Source organism: Cyprinodon variegatus, unplaced genomic scaffold (genome assembly GCF_000732505.1).
Source record: "Cyprinodon variegatus isolate N-32 unplaced genomic scaffold, C_variegatus-1.0 Scaffold35, whole genome shotgun sequence".
Taxonomy (NCBI): domain Eukaryota; kingdom Metazoa; phylum Chordata; class Actinopteri; order Cyprinodontiformes; family Cyprinodontidae; genus Cyprinodon; species Cyprinodon variegatus.
In genome coordinates, this window is record NW_015150488.1 from 638,161 (window position 1) to 653,786 (window position 15,626).

The 15,626-nt window shown below is 36.2% G+C and overlaps 1 protein-coding gene across 2 annotated transcripts; it reads left to right on the forward strand.

The window, feature by feature from the left end:
- Positions 1-4,025: 4,025 nt before the first annotated feature.
- Positions 4,026-12,432, forward strand: LOC107103542 (protein FAM60A-like). Of its 2 annotated transcripts, XM_015403288.1 has the most exons (6): positions 4,026-4,168; positions 7,549-7,676; positions 7,821-7,920; positions 8,602-8,725; positions 8,824-8,974; positions 10,710-12,432. In XM_015403288.1, exons 2-6 carry the CDS (start codon positions 7,549-7,551, stop codon positions 11,026-11,028), a joined length of 822 nt encoding a protein of 273 aa, XP_015258774.1. In that variant the 5' UTR covers positions 4,026-4,168; the 3' UTR covers positions 11,029-12,432. The 2 variants fall into 2 exon arrangements, with proteins under 2 accessions (XP_015258774.1, XP_015258766.1); XM_015403280.1 differs by lacking the exon at positions 4,026-4,168 and having other exon boundaries at positions 7,543-7,676.
- The last annotated feature ends 3,194 nt before the right edge of the window (positions 12,433-15,626 follow it).

The window sequence follows — 15,626 nt, forward strand, 5'->3', positions numbered from 1 at the left end:
GCCTCTCACCCGTAGACAGCTGGAGATAGGCACCAGCATCCCTCGTGACCCCACTTGGGATAAGCGTGTTAGAAAATGGATGGATGGATGAAAATTACTTTAACAGAATTTTAAAAGCTTGCAGTTGGCCAAAATATTTTAAAAAGGCAACACAACATGCATCAATATAAAGAAACTGAGTCACTGATAATTCAATGGTTTAAAAGCCTCTTAAATGACTCCAAAGGTGCTGGTAACCCACCCAGGAGCTCCAAGAGAAGCTGAATAAGATCCAATAAAAGGTCTCACTTAGGCTAATGTTCATGATTTAATGATAGGAATAGAAAGGAACCTTTCACACTGACACGTAGAACATCTTTCTGTTCCAATAAATTTCTGTCTAAGGACTAACGAGACAGCTGTTTGGCCTGTTGCTGGATGTAAGTATGAGAATATTCTGAATAAACATGTCTTTCCATTAGTTCGCAACCTTCAGCTCAAACACGCTTTTATTATTTTGCCGATTATGCCCCTTTGTCATACCCCCAAGTCCAGCTCTGAGTTCCTAAAAAAAAAAGTTTTAAATCAAATTTAGATTATTTGGTTTAATAATAATAATACATTTTATTTAACAGCGCCTTTCTTGACTGACCTTTAATGACTGAATATATTTATTTATATTTCTATGAAGGAGAGCAGGTCTTAATTCTTCTGGAGGGATGTAGACGACATATTACTACAAAACTGATGGCAGCTGTTGCTTCAAAAAGGGAGACAAAACCAGTGCTTAGGTTTAAGGCACAATAGCCTTTTCACATAAGAACAGTTTTTGATATCCCTTGTTCCTTGATGAATTAAATAATAATTTCAGGATTTCTACTCAGGTTATCTTGTTGGTTTTTATCGACAATAGAGCTGCAAATATCAGATGTTACTCCATTTGAACTGAAACTTGTAATTGTAAGGAAAAAGAAAAAAACAACCCTGTTAGGGGTCAATACTTTTACCTAAGAAAAGAGATTATAATGTATTTAATGTTATTTTATTTTTTATTCTGTTTCAGGTATACAAAAAAAAAAAAAAACATACTGATCATTAATTTGTTTTTGATGGAAACTTCCTTGACCAATCTGGAACTTTACCTTCTACAACCTGCTATTCCCAGTTTGTTGTTACTTTAAAGTTCAAATACATCAGAGTGTGATCAATCATTTATTTTCAACCTAACCTAGTGGTTAGGGCATAGAGCTTGGAATCCCGAGGTTCTGAATTTGAGCCCCACTCCCACAGACTGCCACTCTGGGTCCCTGAGCAAAGACACTGACTGCTCCCTGTGGGCTGCACAACGGCAGCCCACTGCTCCTAAAGGGGATGGGTTAAATGCAGAGGTAAATTTCTCCAATGTGAGATCAATGACATTTAGTTATTATTTAGAAGAAACACACTACATACAGTCCCAGTTTGAATGTTGCAGAATTAGGTGCAAAAACAAACAAAAAAACAAGTCTTTTTTTAAGTATAAAACAAATATTTTAATAATTTAGAGGTTCTATTCATTTATTGTATCCACTTAAACAAAAATATTTTACTTAATTTAAACTTAAATAATATATTATATGTTAAAACCACAATCTCATGATTTTTTTTCAGTTTTGTAAGAGATTTGGGTTTGTGTATATTCATTTTTGTTTGTTTATTTTTATTTTTTATTATTCTGATCTATCTTACAAGACCATAAATATTTGTTCAGTAGTATGGTCAGGCAGGTTAGAAGCATTCATAAAAACAGATAAAGGGGCTTAAACACAGAAAAGCAAGAATCCAGCACTCCAGCAAATTCAGTAACTGTAAACAAACATCCTACAGTCCTCCACACCCCACAGGCAGCGTTTAATATAACCCAATGAGAAAAAAGGTACAGTATTTATAGTACATAACAGCAATACGTCCTCCTGGGTCCACCTTTTTATGATCAAGTAAATCAATTTCAATTTGATTTAACTGAAATTATTATATAACATTATATCATATATTTTGTATCACCTCTGTTATATAGTTCTTTTTCTTCAAATCAATATAAACTAATATATAGCTAATGAATTTGATAAGGAAACCTGTTATTAAATAAATTGTTCAGGTAAAAGAATTGCTTGCTCAAAATTTTTAAGCTATACAAACTCTGGTTCAACTCCAAGACTCTGTTGGTTAATTCAATTTTCTTAATGAGGATGTGTCCAGAAACATGTATGTTATATTGCAAATATAAGATATAAGTGTGTGGTCTGAGAAAAAGACAAACGTTTGGCATCGTAAAGTCAAAAACATTTTTTATAAAAGTCCCCAAGTGGTGATGAAGCTTTCAAGCATTTTGATGCATTGCTTAAGTTTAGATCAGTTAAGAAACTGAGAGAAAGTTGAGGAGATTTTTCTGCAGTAACTTATGGATGATTAATAGATACTGAACTACTACTTATGACAAACTGGCTACATGTTTAACTGTTTATTCTACTCCAAATATTTGATATTAAAATTACAAAAAAATCCCCTTATCTGTATTTTACAACTACAATGAGGATGATATCCGAGGAAACATTAACAAATATCATTCCCCGTCATCATCTTAAAGAAAAAAACATTTTTAAAGGCTGTCATGTGGGAACCGTGATAATCTGCAACCAATGCAGTTGTAGTGTGTTATAGAAGATGATACTAAGAATAAAAAGGATCACAAAAGGTATCTGGGGTGTCCTTCTCTTGCATTGCATCTGCTTTGGAGCAGCTGCAGCAGCAGGACTCTGTGCATTGTTAGAGAGCCCTTCCAAATTATTCAATACATTTTCAAACTGCAGCAAGTGGCTTAATAGTAACACAGCATCAACGGCAAAACCTGACTAATGCAAAGTTGTGGAGGTTTTTTTTTGGCCATAAACTTAAAATACTAAACAGCTGTTCAGATTATTACTTTTTTTATTTCAGTTTTTGCAATATTTCTAATCTATTTTATAAAGTGTCTTGTAATATAATCTTATATTTAACATATTTACCACAACGATGATGTTTCTTATTGGGATATTTTTTATGGTATACAACCAAAAAACAACACATCTTTGTAAAGTGGAGGGAAAGAATTATGGGTCAGATGAGAATTGCTCATCAAGGTGAAATGTTCTCAAATATAACAATCTCTGCAGCTCCTCCAGAGTTACTAGCGGCCTTATCGCTGCTGCTTTGTTTTCATTTGATCTTGTGATTCATATTTAAGCCCAGCTTTAAACTTTTTTGTGCATCTTCATCCCTGATCTGTCTGCTGTTTAAAATCCATCACAATACTGTTAAAATAAAACTACAATTGACATGTTGCTCAGATTATATTTCAGTTTCAATCAGGCTCGCACAAAACAGATTTTTGTTTAGACAGTTTTTATAACTCATACATTCTTTGCAACATGGAACCGAATAAAATACAATACGGTTTATGAGTGCACCTACATAAAAAAGAGGACAGATACCTCAGGGGTTTTTATATTTGTGGTTATGCCAATTTATTAAATTACTCTAATTGCATCATGAAAAAAAGAGCTGTTTACATGGATAATTGCTTATATTTGATTGTTCTTTTTTTTTTTTTCCTTTTTTGCACAGGAATATGTTTGATCTAAAATAGACAGTGAGTCAGAGATTTCACCCAGCTTTTAATTCAACACTAATCTCGTTGTTTTCGAGCGAATTTTAAATCAACAAAGCCCATCACGTCGCTAGACGCCGAGCCTCCTAAAAAAAAAAACTGCAGGCCCCCTAGACAAGCCATCTGGCGCTCTGTAGTAAAACAACAAGCCCCGCCCCTTTGCTTACATTCTCCAATGTGCCATAGCAACCAGGGCCGAGCCCCCTGTTCCCGCTTAATATTCCCATCCTTATAAGGCCAGTCGAGCTCAGACGCACGCCTACGTCACACGTCGCTTATGTAAATAGTTTGATTGAAGAAAAAGAAAAAAAAATGAGGGGGCCCTGCGCACTACTCTGAAATGGAGGTGTGGATGTGACGCATGCGCAGTGGCTTCACAACTCTCCAGTCCCGTCCTCAAAGCTCAGACATCAACAAGAGCCGCTTTACTGATGCGGGTTGGTTTTCCTAATACGCTCTTTAAGGATATCTGCTTTGCGTCAGCTTAACCAAACTTTCATCAAGGTAACGTCTGCGAACGGTTTATGTTTGTTTTGCTGTGTTTAATTGCCTGGTTTGTTAAGTATTTGTTGCGCTTAGAGATGTGAAATAAAAGATAAGCTTGGAGTTGTCTCCGAGCAATTGATGTTTTGTAGGTAATTTTATTGATGACTCAAGTGAAAGTGGAAAAAGGATGGAGAAGAGGGAAAGCTTTATATCAGATGCAGACATAAGAAGCAAGATTGTGGCTGTTGTTGTTGGTGCGTTCGGCTGCGTGAGGGAATCACTAATTTAACCACTAATGTAATTTATTTAAAGTTGAATTTTGCATCATTTTATAGTTCGGATTTTTCAAAACAGCACTGTAGGGCAGTTTGTTGAATTTGAGCGTATTTTGTTGAGCTTTACATTGATGCCAAGTTGAATCCTTCACGCCCACCCGGAGTAGAGATGCGTCTCAACACGCGGCGCCACTGTCAACAAAACGCCTCCTGTTAAACACAAACTGTCCGTGAACGCACCGTGGAGCTCAAACTCCCTCAAAAAACTGTTTAGAGCGAGAAACATGAATAGAAACCGACTATAAGAAGATAGAAGCTTTGAACTTTGCGCACATGTTTAGTTGGACGAGGACAGTTGCTGTGACGCGGCTGTGGAATAACAAAGAGTTAAGATCAAATTACACGTTTTTAACGAAAAAATGCCCTTTATTCCGGCTCAAAGTGGGATAATTTATTTCGAAGAGGTGTTATTCTCAGTTTTTTAGCTCGCAAGAAGTTGAAGTGAGGAGGGGAAGTCGGGCATCGTCGAGTGGAGGACGGTCATCATAAAATGGGTGCGCAAGAAGCAGGTCGTGTGGCATGCCATGCTTCCTCGCTGTAGAGTGGGCGGTGAATTTTTTTCAGCGACGTATGCTTCTCCTTTGGTATAAAATGAGCGAGTCTCTCAGTTTATGAAACATTAAGGTGTTATTAAAGCACGGGCGATAACTTTCAGCGGGGTTTGTTGTAATTAATTTGTTAACATTTAAGCTTTTGCTGAAAATCGCATCACACCCCCTTCTCCACATTGCCTCCGCCTTTGAATTGTGTTGCCATGTTGACTTACGTCACGTACTGTATTTTGCTGCAGAGATCGTGTGTGGTTAAAGACGGCCCACGGAAAGGGGAAAAACATCTACCTGTAGACTGCTGCAAAGAATAGCCTGCTGTTGTAAAGAAAATCATTATATTATACTAAAATAATTAATTAATATTATTAAAACAAATGGCGTGTCATAATAAAGGATTCCATTTTTTCTCATTCAGTTATATTCCCCAGATTTGGTTTTGCTGTCCTGAACTTTATTTTACCTGTCTATATTTTATTTGCATTTTGAAACAAAATTACCCTTCCTTAGAAACTATACAATTCATGTGCCTCAAATTCTGGGTATTGGCACCATGCATATTTAATGCTTTGAACTTCCATATCAATGCGGTTTTTGCACCAGGTTTTTTTTTCTCCCACACTGATTATATTTGATCACTGCTGCACTTTAAGGAATGGAAATGTTCTGAAAGCTGTACAAGTAGTTTTGTATACACTCTGCATATGCAAAATGACAACAAAAATTCTCTAAGTCAAATTAGTAAAGACATTTATAAGCAGTCATTATAGTAATAGTTCACTGATCTTCAATCAGTTTACAGATGATCAAAATACTTTGAGTTGATACAAAAACTATATGACATATCTCCTAATGCATAAGGAGGAGCCGGCTTACTCTTTTAATTGCCTTTCTTTAGAAAATGTAAAATGTATCATAGAACTAGCAGCACTTACAAACACGTAAGTTTGCAATTAATTAATTGAATAAACTGCTGATTTGAAATTAATTATTGGAATAGTTTATACAAATTCTTCACAAAATTAAGAACACTACAGACAAACCGTGACTAACCTGATTCCAAAGGATGTCAAACGATGGCTAAGGCTGTGTCCGGATGTTCCGAGAGATGTCATTTTATAGGAGTGTTCGAATAGATGACGTGTTGTGAATTGGCACTATATAAATAAACTAAACCGAATTGAATATGTTGTGGAGGAAAAAACAGTGGACTCAACATTTCCCACAATACACCTTCAAAAGTAGTGATCATCCATGGTCACTAGATGAGCAGATATATCCCAGAATGGCTTGCAAAAGCTCTCCTCGCAAAACACCATGGTATTTGTTTAGAGAACGAGAGAGGAAAAGATGGCACAGGCAGGGTAGCCTGAGTCACATGACCAACAGGGAGCAAAAGGTGGTGGTCTGTTAACTTAGTGCACTATAAAGCCCACTATATAGTCCCCGGCTCTACAGTATATAGTGATTCAGGGATTTGGGCGAACATTGTCTCTTCAGTCAGAGGCTTCTCACAATCCGCTGCAAGACAGACCACTACAGAAGATCTTTCCTGCCTAAAAATATTGACATATACAACATCTTGTTAAAAAATAAAAATAAAATGAAAATCAGTTAAATAAACATTTAATTTCCCTTTGGGATCAATAAAATGTTTTTGCAATTGTTGCATTTGAATTAAAACCTCAAAACGATGTTGGGAATATAATTGCCCAGGATACCCCATTAGGTAATGCTTTGCAAATATTTTTTTTACGTTTTCGGCTTGGTATCATTTAATTTAACAAGATTTAGCATCCAGCGCAAAACGTTAAAAAAATAACCAATTATCAACATCTGCTGGTGTGTTAAATCAGCAGCAGAGTGAAAGGTCTTTGAATTTTTCTCATCTCTGCAGCTCTCCGTGTGGCAACGCACTGTCAGAGGACCCCAAGGAATGATGGCAGAAAAAAAAAAAAGAAAATCCAGTCTGGGAGGCGCGGCTCCCAGTTTTGCCGCAGTTGGTCCACATGTGTAATGGGAGATTACATTTTGCCTAGCAACATAAATCAGCGCACACTTTTGCATGTTGCGCGCTTATAGGTGTTCCAGTCTCCTGCTGCAGACACGCTTTCATCCAGCATGTTTTTCTTCTCCGGCCAAAAAAACAAAAAACAGTTATTAAATATCCCGGTGATATGGAAGCGTAACATTGCATGATGTGCAGCCTGGTGCGTGCCAGGAGTTTCTAAAACGTTGCGTGAATCCAGTGAGCGCAGCATGGTGACATTATCTGTCTGACACGCTGTCTGACTGTTGACCTACTTCCACCATGTGGGTCACAGCAGAGTGATGCTTCACTAATATCTCTAACTATTTATTATGTTTATTATTAAATACATTTTTAATGAATTATGATAATCCTGAATTTTTTTAAATGTTATTATTTAAGTTCTAGCTGTGCAACATTGCAGTCTATATAAAATGCACAGTGATGATGAGCTGTTAATATTGAAATATCTGTGTGTGTATGCAGATGTTTGGCTTTCATAAGCCCAAAATGTACCGGAGTTTGGAAGGCTGCTGCATCTGCCGGGCCAAGTCCTCCAGCTCCCGTTTCACAGACAGCAAACGATATGAGAAGGACTTCAGGAGCTGCTTTGGGTAAGAGAAGCACACCTGAACACGGCCTCTTTTGTGAGGACTTGCTGCATCTTTATTGTTTTGTTGTTGTTGTTGTTGTTGTTTTTTTGTGTGTGTGTGTGTGGAATTGCAACCCAAGTTGAAAAAAACAAACTGTTTTTGCAGCTTGAGTGAAACCAGATCTGGAGAAATCTGTAACGCCTGCGTCCTCCTTGTGAAACGGTGGAAAAAGCTACCAGTGGGAACCAAGAAAAACTGGAACCATGTGAGTCCTGGGGACTCTGGGGGATCTGACATTATAGTTCCAGACTTAAGTATGAGGAGGTTTTTACGTTTTAATGGATCAACCAACACACACCGGTAGAGGCAAAGATTCAACATTTTTAATTATGTTTTTTTTTTAAACATGGTAATATCTCTAAAGTTTATTAAAGAACAATAGTAGGCGAACGGTGTTGAGAAGTTCAAAGCAGGATATCTTATATAAGAACATTCCAAACTTTGAGCATCTCTAAGAGAGCTGTTTCATCAATTGTTTTCAAATTTAAAATCTACCAAGAAATGTCCGTTTTAATTGGGAGCTGTAATGAAGAAAGCCTTAATCAGAGAAGAAGCAGCTTCAAAGCTGATGGTAATTCTGGGGGGAACAGCAAAACAACTGTTATCTTTACGCTCAACACATCAGGTTACATGTTAAACCTTTATGTAAAATATATAAGACAGGAAACTATTAGTTTGCATCATTCCTCTACAGATAAATGGAGGTGGCAGCAACATGCTGTGGGGGGAGCTTTTCTATGCAGAAGCAAGGAAATTGGAAACAGAGTAATTCTTCAAACAAAAAGCCATTGGAGATGGTTGTAAATAACTTTAGTATGGGTTTCAGATAATTGATAGTAGAGACTTTGGATTAATAAAAAAACAAAAAATGATTTCTTGTGCACAGGTTGTTGATGCCAGAGGGGGTCCCAGCCTAAAGATAACATCCAGGCCAAAGAAAATCAAAACCATCTCAAAGAAAGCTCGACCAAGCCAGATCAGCAGGCTGCAGAAGGAGCTTAAAAGACACAGTAAGTTTGACCAAACGCTGACACCAGGACATGATAACCAGAGTGGACAAACAGTTTGTCAGATCTAAGAAGCTCCTGTTCTTTGTTCCGATCATCAGATTCAGACGCCCACAGCACAACGTCCAGTGCCTCTCCAGCTCAGTCTCCCAGTTACAGCAACCTGTCAGATGATGGATCCGACACCGAGCTGAGCCGGGGGTCCGGCCGCTCCCCAGTCTTCTCCTTTTTGGATCTCACTTACTGGAAGAGGTAGGTCTGATGCTACAATTGACATAAGGAGGGCCACTTATTTTGATGGTCCATCCAGAAAAAGACCTTCCTCCACTATACCTTTAAAATTTTGGAGCGTATTTATTCATAGAGCCACAAGAAAGAACTCTACTTGTCACAGATATCCTATCTTTCTTTTTGGATTATTAAATCTACTCAAAAGTAGAAAACAAAATTTAATATCAGATAAAGGTAACCGTAGAAAAGAAAACTATCCAATGCAACCTGGCTCTAAATGTAAACCTATGTTAAAACCTTTCATCAATGTGTCTGGCTGGTTTGATTGAACTGACTCGATAAAGTGCTTTAAAATGGCCTGTTTTTATGAGTCCGGGCTGTAGAGATAAAATGAGGTGAAACTGGATTCAATTAGGCCCGAGTATTGCCAGATCCTTCAATTAATAATTAAACAGAACCTAACGGAAGACATGAAGTAGGTTTAAACAACTCATTAAATACTTAAAATTAAAATTAATGAACATATGGGGGTAAAAAATGACAAGCCACATATCTAAAAACACTTACAGAGTAGTTTTAGATTCACCGAGAGCGATTTTCAACAAGGTTCAAAAAAAGGAACCGTGTCCAACTCTCCAAGGAGTGGCTGGCTAACCAAAGTTATTCCCAGAGTGCGTTGACACTTCATTCAGGAGGTGACAAAAGAACTCAGAGCAAAATCTACAGGACTGAAGGTCTGGTTTAAAGTCAGATAAGTATCTATAAATTAACAAATGGTGAAAAAATGCTGTCAAAGAACACATTCACAATTATCTCAAATATCTAAACTCATATCCTTTTGAAAAATATTCTCTAGACTCATGAGACAAACGCTCTTATTTTGAAGCTTATTACCTGCAGCATCAAGTGTACAGAGCATTTCAGAAGAAGAATATGATCCCTGCTGCAGTCAAACATGTTAGTGTCAGGCACTGCTTTGCTGCTTAACGACCCAGAAGATTTGCTGTCATTGATTCCATGTCACTGGAACTACAGATTCTGCTCTCTGCAAAGCATCTTGCAGGAAGATATCCAGACACCAGTTTGTGTGCTGAAGCTCACAAAAACTAAGGAGATGCAGCAGGAAAAAAAAAGTCTAATCAGACTCTAAAGCTAAATCCAATCGAGGTAGAATGGCATGACATCAAATAGTTTAATTAAAACGTTTATACAAAGGAGAGAACACTTCACCAGTCATTACAAGTAGTTGTTACTTAGGATCCTTTTTTCTCACATAAACTCACTAATTAATTTTTTTTTCAGGTTATCTTTTTCTAATTTCAAAATCTGTTGAATAATATACAACATTTTTGTAATTCTAACTTAAAAAACTAAATATTATTTTGTCTTAATATAGTAACCAATTAATAGATGAGATGGTTAAACTATTTTGTGCATGTTTCAACTATTAATTTTAAATGTAGATTCAGAATTAGTCATATACAATTTGGTTGAAAGTATGGGGGAAAAAAAACCCCCAAAAAAACTGTAGATGGACTTTTCTAAATGTAAGTTTCTAGTAAAAAACCAAAAAGGACTCGACATTGAAGCTGCTTATATAAATGTAGGAGTTGACAGAAACACAGATTGGAGCTGATTATCACAGTAACATTTTTAACTGCAGCATGTTCACACACACACACACACACAGATTATTAACAGCGCTGGTTTCCTTCAAAGAATCTGATTGGGCCCTACGTGTCCCGGTCTGTTGCAGGCAAAAAGTGTGCTGTGGTATAATCTACAAGGGCCGCTTTGGGGAGGTGCTCATCGACCCCCATTTGTTCAAACCCTGCTGCCGCAAGAAACAGCGACAGCAGCAGCACCAACAGGAGGAGGAGGAAGAGGAGGAGGACGAGGAGGAAGACGAGGAGGAGGAGGTCGAGGTAGAGGAGGGTCAAGTGGGGGTGGAGAAATCCCATGTGGAGGAGGAAGCAAAGAAAACGCCTACGGGTGAGGAAAATACTGAGCCTGCTAAGCTATGTGTGACAGCACCTCTAACCAGCAGTGGGGAGGTGTTGGGGGAAGGCTGGTGAAGCACCCCCTACCATTTGGCAATGCTCTGAAAAAAATCTCGGGATGGATTTCTTTTTGTTTTGTTTTTTTTTTTGTTTTTTGTTTTTTTGTTTTTTTTTGAGCACTTACAAAAAGAAGTCGCCTCAGATTGCCTTCAATTAAAAAGCAGCTACAAACATCTTTTGTCCTCTCCAGGAAAACGTTGGAGGATTGTTTATTATTATGGTTGAACTGTAATTTATGGACTTCTATGTTCTATCTGTATATTTTTTGGGTTTTTTTTGGATTCAGTGTCTTTTAACCATGCTGATGACGGACCATCATCTGTGGTGTTATTGATCTACTTTAAATGAAATGCTGGAACTCTAGTTTGCTGGTACATTTAACAGGTTTTCTTCCAAAACGCAATACATCTGCTTATTTACAGGAAAAAGAAGGTGCTACTTGAAATTTATGGCTCAACATGTTAAAGATCTGAACCTATTCTCACTGTGGATATCTTCTAAGCTTACATATTTATGCCTGATACAGGCACATCTCAATGAAGTAGAATATTAGGGAAAAGTTAATTCATTTTAGCAAATAAATAATAAAAGTGAAACTTATATTTTTAATAGATTCATTAAACACAAGGGTAAATGTTCTTCAGTTCTTTGTTTCTGTAAATTTTAAAGGCTGTGGTTTAGAGCTAATGAAAACCTAAAATATAGTTTTACAGAAAATACAGCATGCACTTCTTCTGCTACACTTTTGCATCAGTGCAGCTTGATTTTATTTTTTTGATATTTTCAATGTTTGCTCTTTTGCTTTCCCATTTTTCTCTAATTATTATTTCTAGTTTTTAGTCAGACATGTTGGCTGGAAAGTCAAGCTCAGTGTTAAAACAGCCATATCTGTATTTACTGAAAGTGTGGCCATCGCAATTTAAGGTGGAAAGTTAAGTTTTCCAGCAGAGCAAAGCCTGAAATGATATAAATGTCCTGTAAGACTCCATCAGCAGAAGACCCAAATCAGCACTGTCTGCTGAACAGAGATATCAAAAGTATTAATGTTTATTACACAAGTAAAAGTATAAATCCTACTGTTTAAAAACACTTTTTTTAGAAGTTAGTGTCAACTTCAGCTTTTTACTCAAGTAAAATTGTAAAAGTAATTTTTTTTTAAAACTATTTAAAGTACAAAAGTAAAAGTAATGCATGAAAAAAGAATGTTGAGGACAGATTGATTAATGCACGAGCTTATTAAAGGAACATTTGTCTACAATTCTGGACGATAACTTCATCATACTTCTTAGTTTTATAACTAATGGCAAAACTGTCAAATTTAACTTTGCATCATCTTGAAAAACTATTTATTTTGCCATTTATTTTGAACAACAAATTCGTGCATTAAGTCCAACTACAAAGAAATGAATTGTCCGGATGAAACAAATTGTTTTGATGTTGTTTTTTTTGTTTTTTTTAAATACCAACATAACATGTTGAAAACAAGCTTAAATGAAACAAAATTAAAAAGGCTATTTTTTTAAATGTAAAAAGTAGAGTTAATTGCAAAAAATTGTATGGAGCAGAAGTAAAAAGTTGTCTCCAATATAATTACTCTAGTAAAGTCTAGATAGCCAAAATTTCTACTTAAGTAAGGTAATGAAGTATTTGTATTTTGTTATTTGACACCTCTGCAGCTGAAACTTAACACTGACCCTCCACCATATTGGACTTTGTGCCTCTTTCGTCTTCCTTCAGACCTTTTGCCTTAATTTGAAAAAGGCAAATTCATCTTTTATAGATTATGATCATTCCAGTATTTCCTCTTTTAGCCCAGTTAAGACGCTTCTGGTGTTGAAGAAAAGAATTTAATAAACAAATGTTAAACTTTCTAATTTGTTTGGTCCTAAGACCGCATTATTCCTTATGTTTTACCTCATTTAACTTCCCATTAATATGCTCAGTTACAGATTTCTGTAAACAGCAGATTTAATTTAGCAAAGGTAGTTTGTGGCTTGCCACATCATAAATAGTATAAGTGACTCTATAAAAAAAAAAAAAAATTTTAACAGTCTCCTCTAACATTGAGCATTTCTGAAAAACTGAATTTTGGGTTTTCATAGCTAGAAGCGTTAAGCCATTTTCATTATTATAATTTTATATGAATATAGAATGAATCTATGTATGAGTTTCCCTTTTTGAGTTGAAATACTAAATTAACTGATGTAATGATTTAATAATGTATACCTTTTGGTGTGAGTTATTTTATTTATTTAAAGTAGAGGTCCTTGTTTTAAATCATTCAGAAGTTTGCTTTGGAACGATTGACACTTTACATGACGGAGCACACGCATGTACAGCAGCCCCTGTGTTTTCCTGTCTTTTCACAGTGACGTCCCCCTCCTATAAGAGATTTTATATATATATATGTATGTATGTGTGTGTGTGTTTTTGTTAAGAAAACTCTTTCCAAATGTGGTTCCATTGAAATAAGGCCTATTCACAGTCTCAACAGCAAGTACACCAGCCTTAATTGTGTGTTACAGAAAGTGCTAGCGTTAATCTCAAATTGGTATTAAGGAAACAAAAACAAAAAGGGACAGTAGCTATGTTTATTGTGGCCTCAGTGACACACAGTGCATTCTGCATGGATGGGAAGCCCGCCCATCCAGACGACCTGAAATAACCCTGATGCATGAGTCTCGGAAAAAATGTTTGCATGGCCTTACAAAACTCTGTAAATCTTTTGCTTATTTGTTGTTGTTTTTTTTTGTTTTTTTTTGGATTAGTTTCTCTGAAGTTGTACCTTATTTTTGTATGTTTAAAAAAGATAAAAGGAAAAGGAGAATTATTGCCTTTGCATAACAATATCACACCCAAACAGAAAAATACAAAAAGAAAAACGGTTTATAGTCTTTCAGCAATACCACTGTCAGTAAACTCTGTCATTTTTAGTCAGTTTATGGTAAAAGTCTTTATACAAGCTGAAACGCTATTGCCTCTTATATACCACAAATGTGTTGTGATGTATAGCCTGATAATACTTTATTTATCAATCGAAAGCCAAAGCACATTGAAATTCACCCAATGTCAAATCAATGCAGGTTTTCTATGGACACTTGTGCTTGTCCGGGCCATTTGTATGTATCTTTATGGTATTCTTAAAAATAAAAAAAAATGATAAAAAAATAAATAAATAACACTAATATGAAATGTCCTACACATAATGTTGACCGTTTGGAGCTGTGGGTTTGATATGTACATAAAAGGGCCGGGAGGGTCTGACGGCTCTTAAATACGAGTTTCATTATTTATTTAATTCATATTTATTTGTATCCTGGCTTAGAAATGTTGTACTATGAATTATTTTCGCCGTTAGTGTTTCTTTGTTAGGAATGTGATGCTGAGACTTCAAAGCCGTTTCAGATGGATTTTTTTCGTTTTTTGTGCAACTATTTATTTGCTCATTAGCTGAGTTGCGTGCAAACTTATACTGTATCACCACTTTGCATCTGTATTATGTAGACTGTATCGACCGGTAGACTGCAGCTAAACTATACATCTCCCTGTTTAATCTTATAGCTTACAATTGATAAAGTAGTAGGAAACCACAGTAGATTACCTAAGCCTAGACTTGCATGTACTGTTGCTATGCATTTACTTAGCTAAGCTAGACAAAGCGATTTTTGTATTTTTTATACATCATGTATGTTTTTTCTTGTCCCTTAATAAAAGTAATTTTTGTGAATTTTAGAGAGATGAATTTGTGAGTTTGCTTGTGTGTATTTTTCTTTTTCTCTGACAGACACACGGAGGCACATGGTCAAAATGATTCCACCTTTTATATATTCTTCCATTCAACCATCTTTTTCCCATACAAGGTTTACTTAAGGAATTTAGGTGTTCCTGATGACCAATCGATGTCCCTTAGAGGTCTCCAATTAAACTTGGCCAAAATTGTCTTTATTATTTAAGCGATATATCTAAACAAAATGGTGGGTATCAGTATAGAAACTTGTGGTGGTTATTTTCTGAGCTAAACTACTGTAACACACATACAGTATCTAAAAAGCCCTGTATCATCTATAACTAACCAAAGTGCTCACATCACTCCGATTTTAATTTCTTTGCACTGATTACATGTTATCTTGTAGAATTCAGTTTTAAATTAAAATGTGACTAAAACTCAATTGATCCCTTACCTTAACCCCCAAACCCAGAAGATAACTTTCCCTCATCTGGATCAGTCAACTGGTCCCCACAAGTTCCCTGTAAGTACCCACAAAGTAGCATAATCCCTGGAAATTGGTCTTACACTGTCCCCACAAGGTAACAAAAACCTGGCCACACACACAGGAGTGAAGGTCATATTAGACAGAGTAGTACCTCCAAAAAAGTTTAAAAAAACAAAAAAACAATCCACTGGACTCCAAATTTGAAGATGTTTTGCTTCCCATCCAGGAAGCTTTTTGAATGATTTCTTGTTCTACAAAGACAGTATTAAATTGGAGCATTGCTTTGTGACTCAGCACCTTCTTTCACTATAACAGATGTGAAAAATTTCCATCCATCCATCCATCCATCCATCCATCCATCCATCCATCCATCCATCCATCCATCCATCCATCCATCCA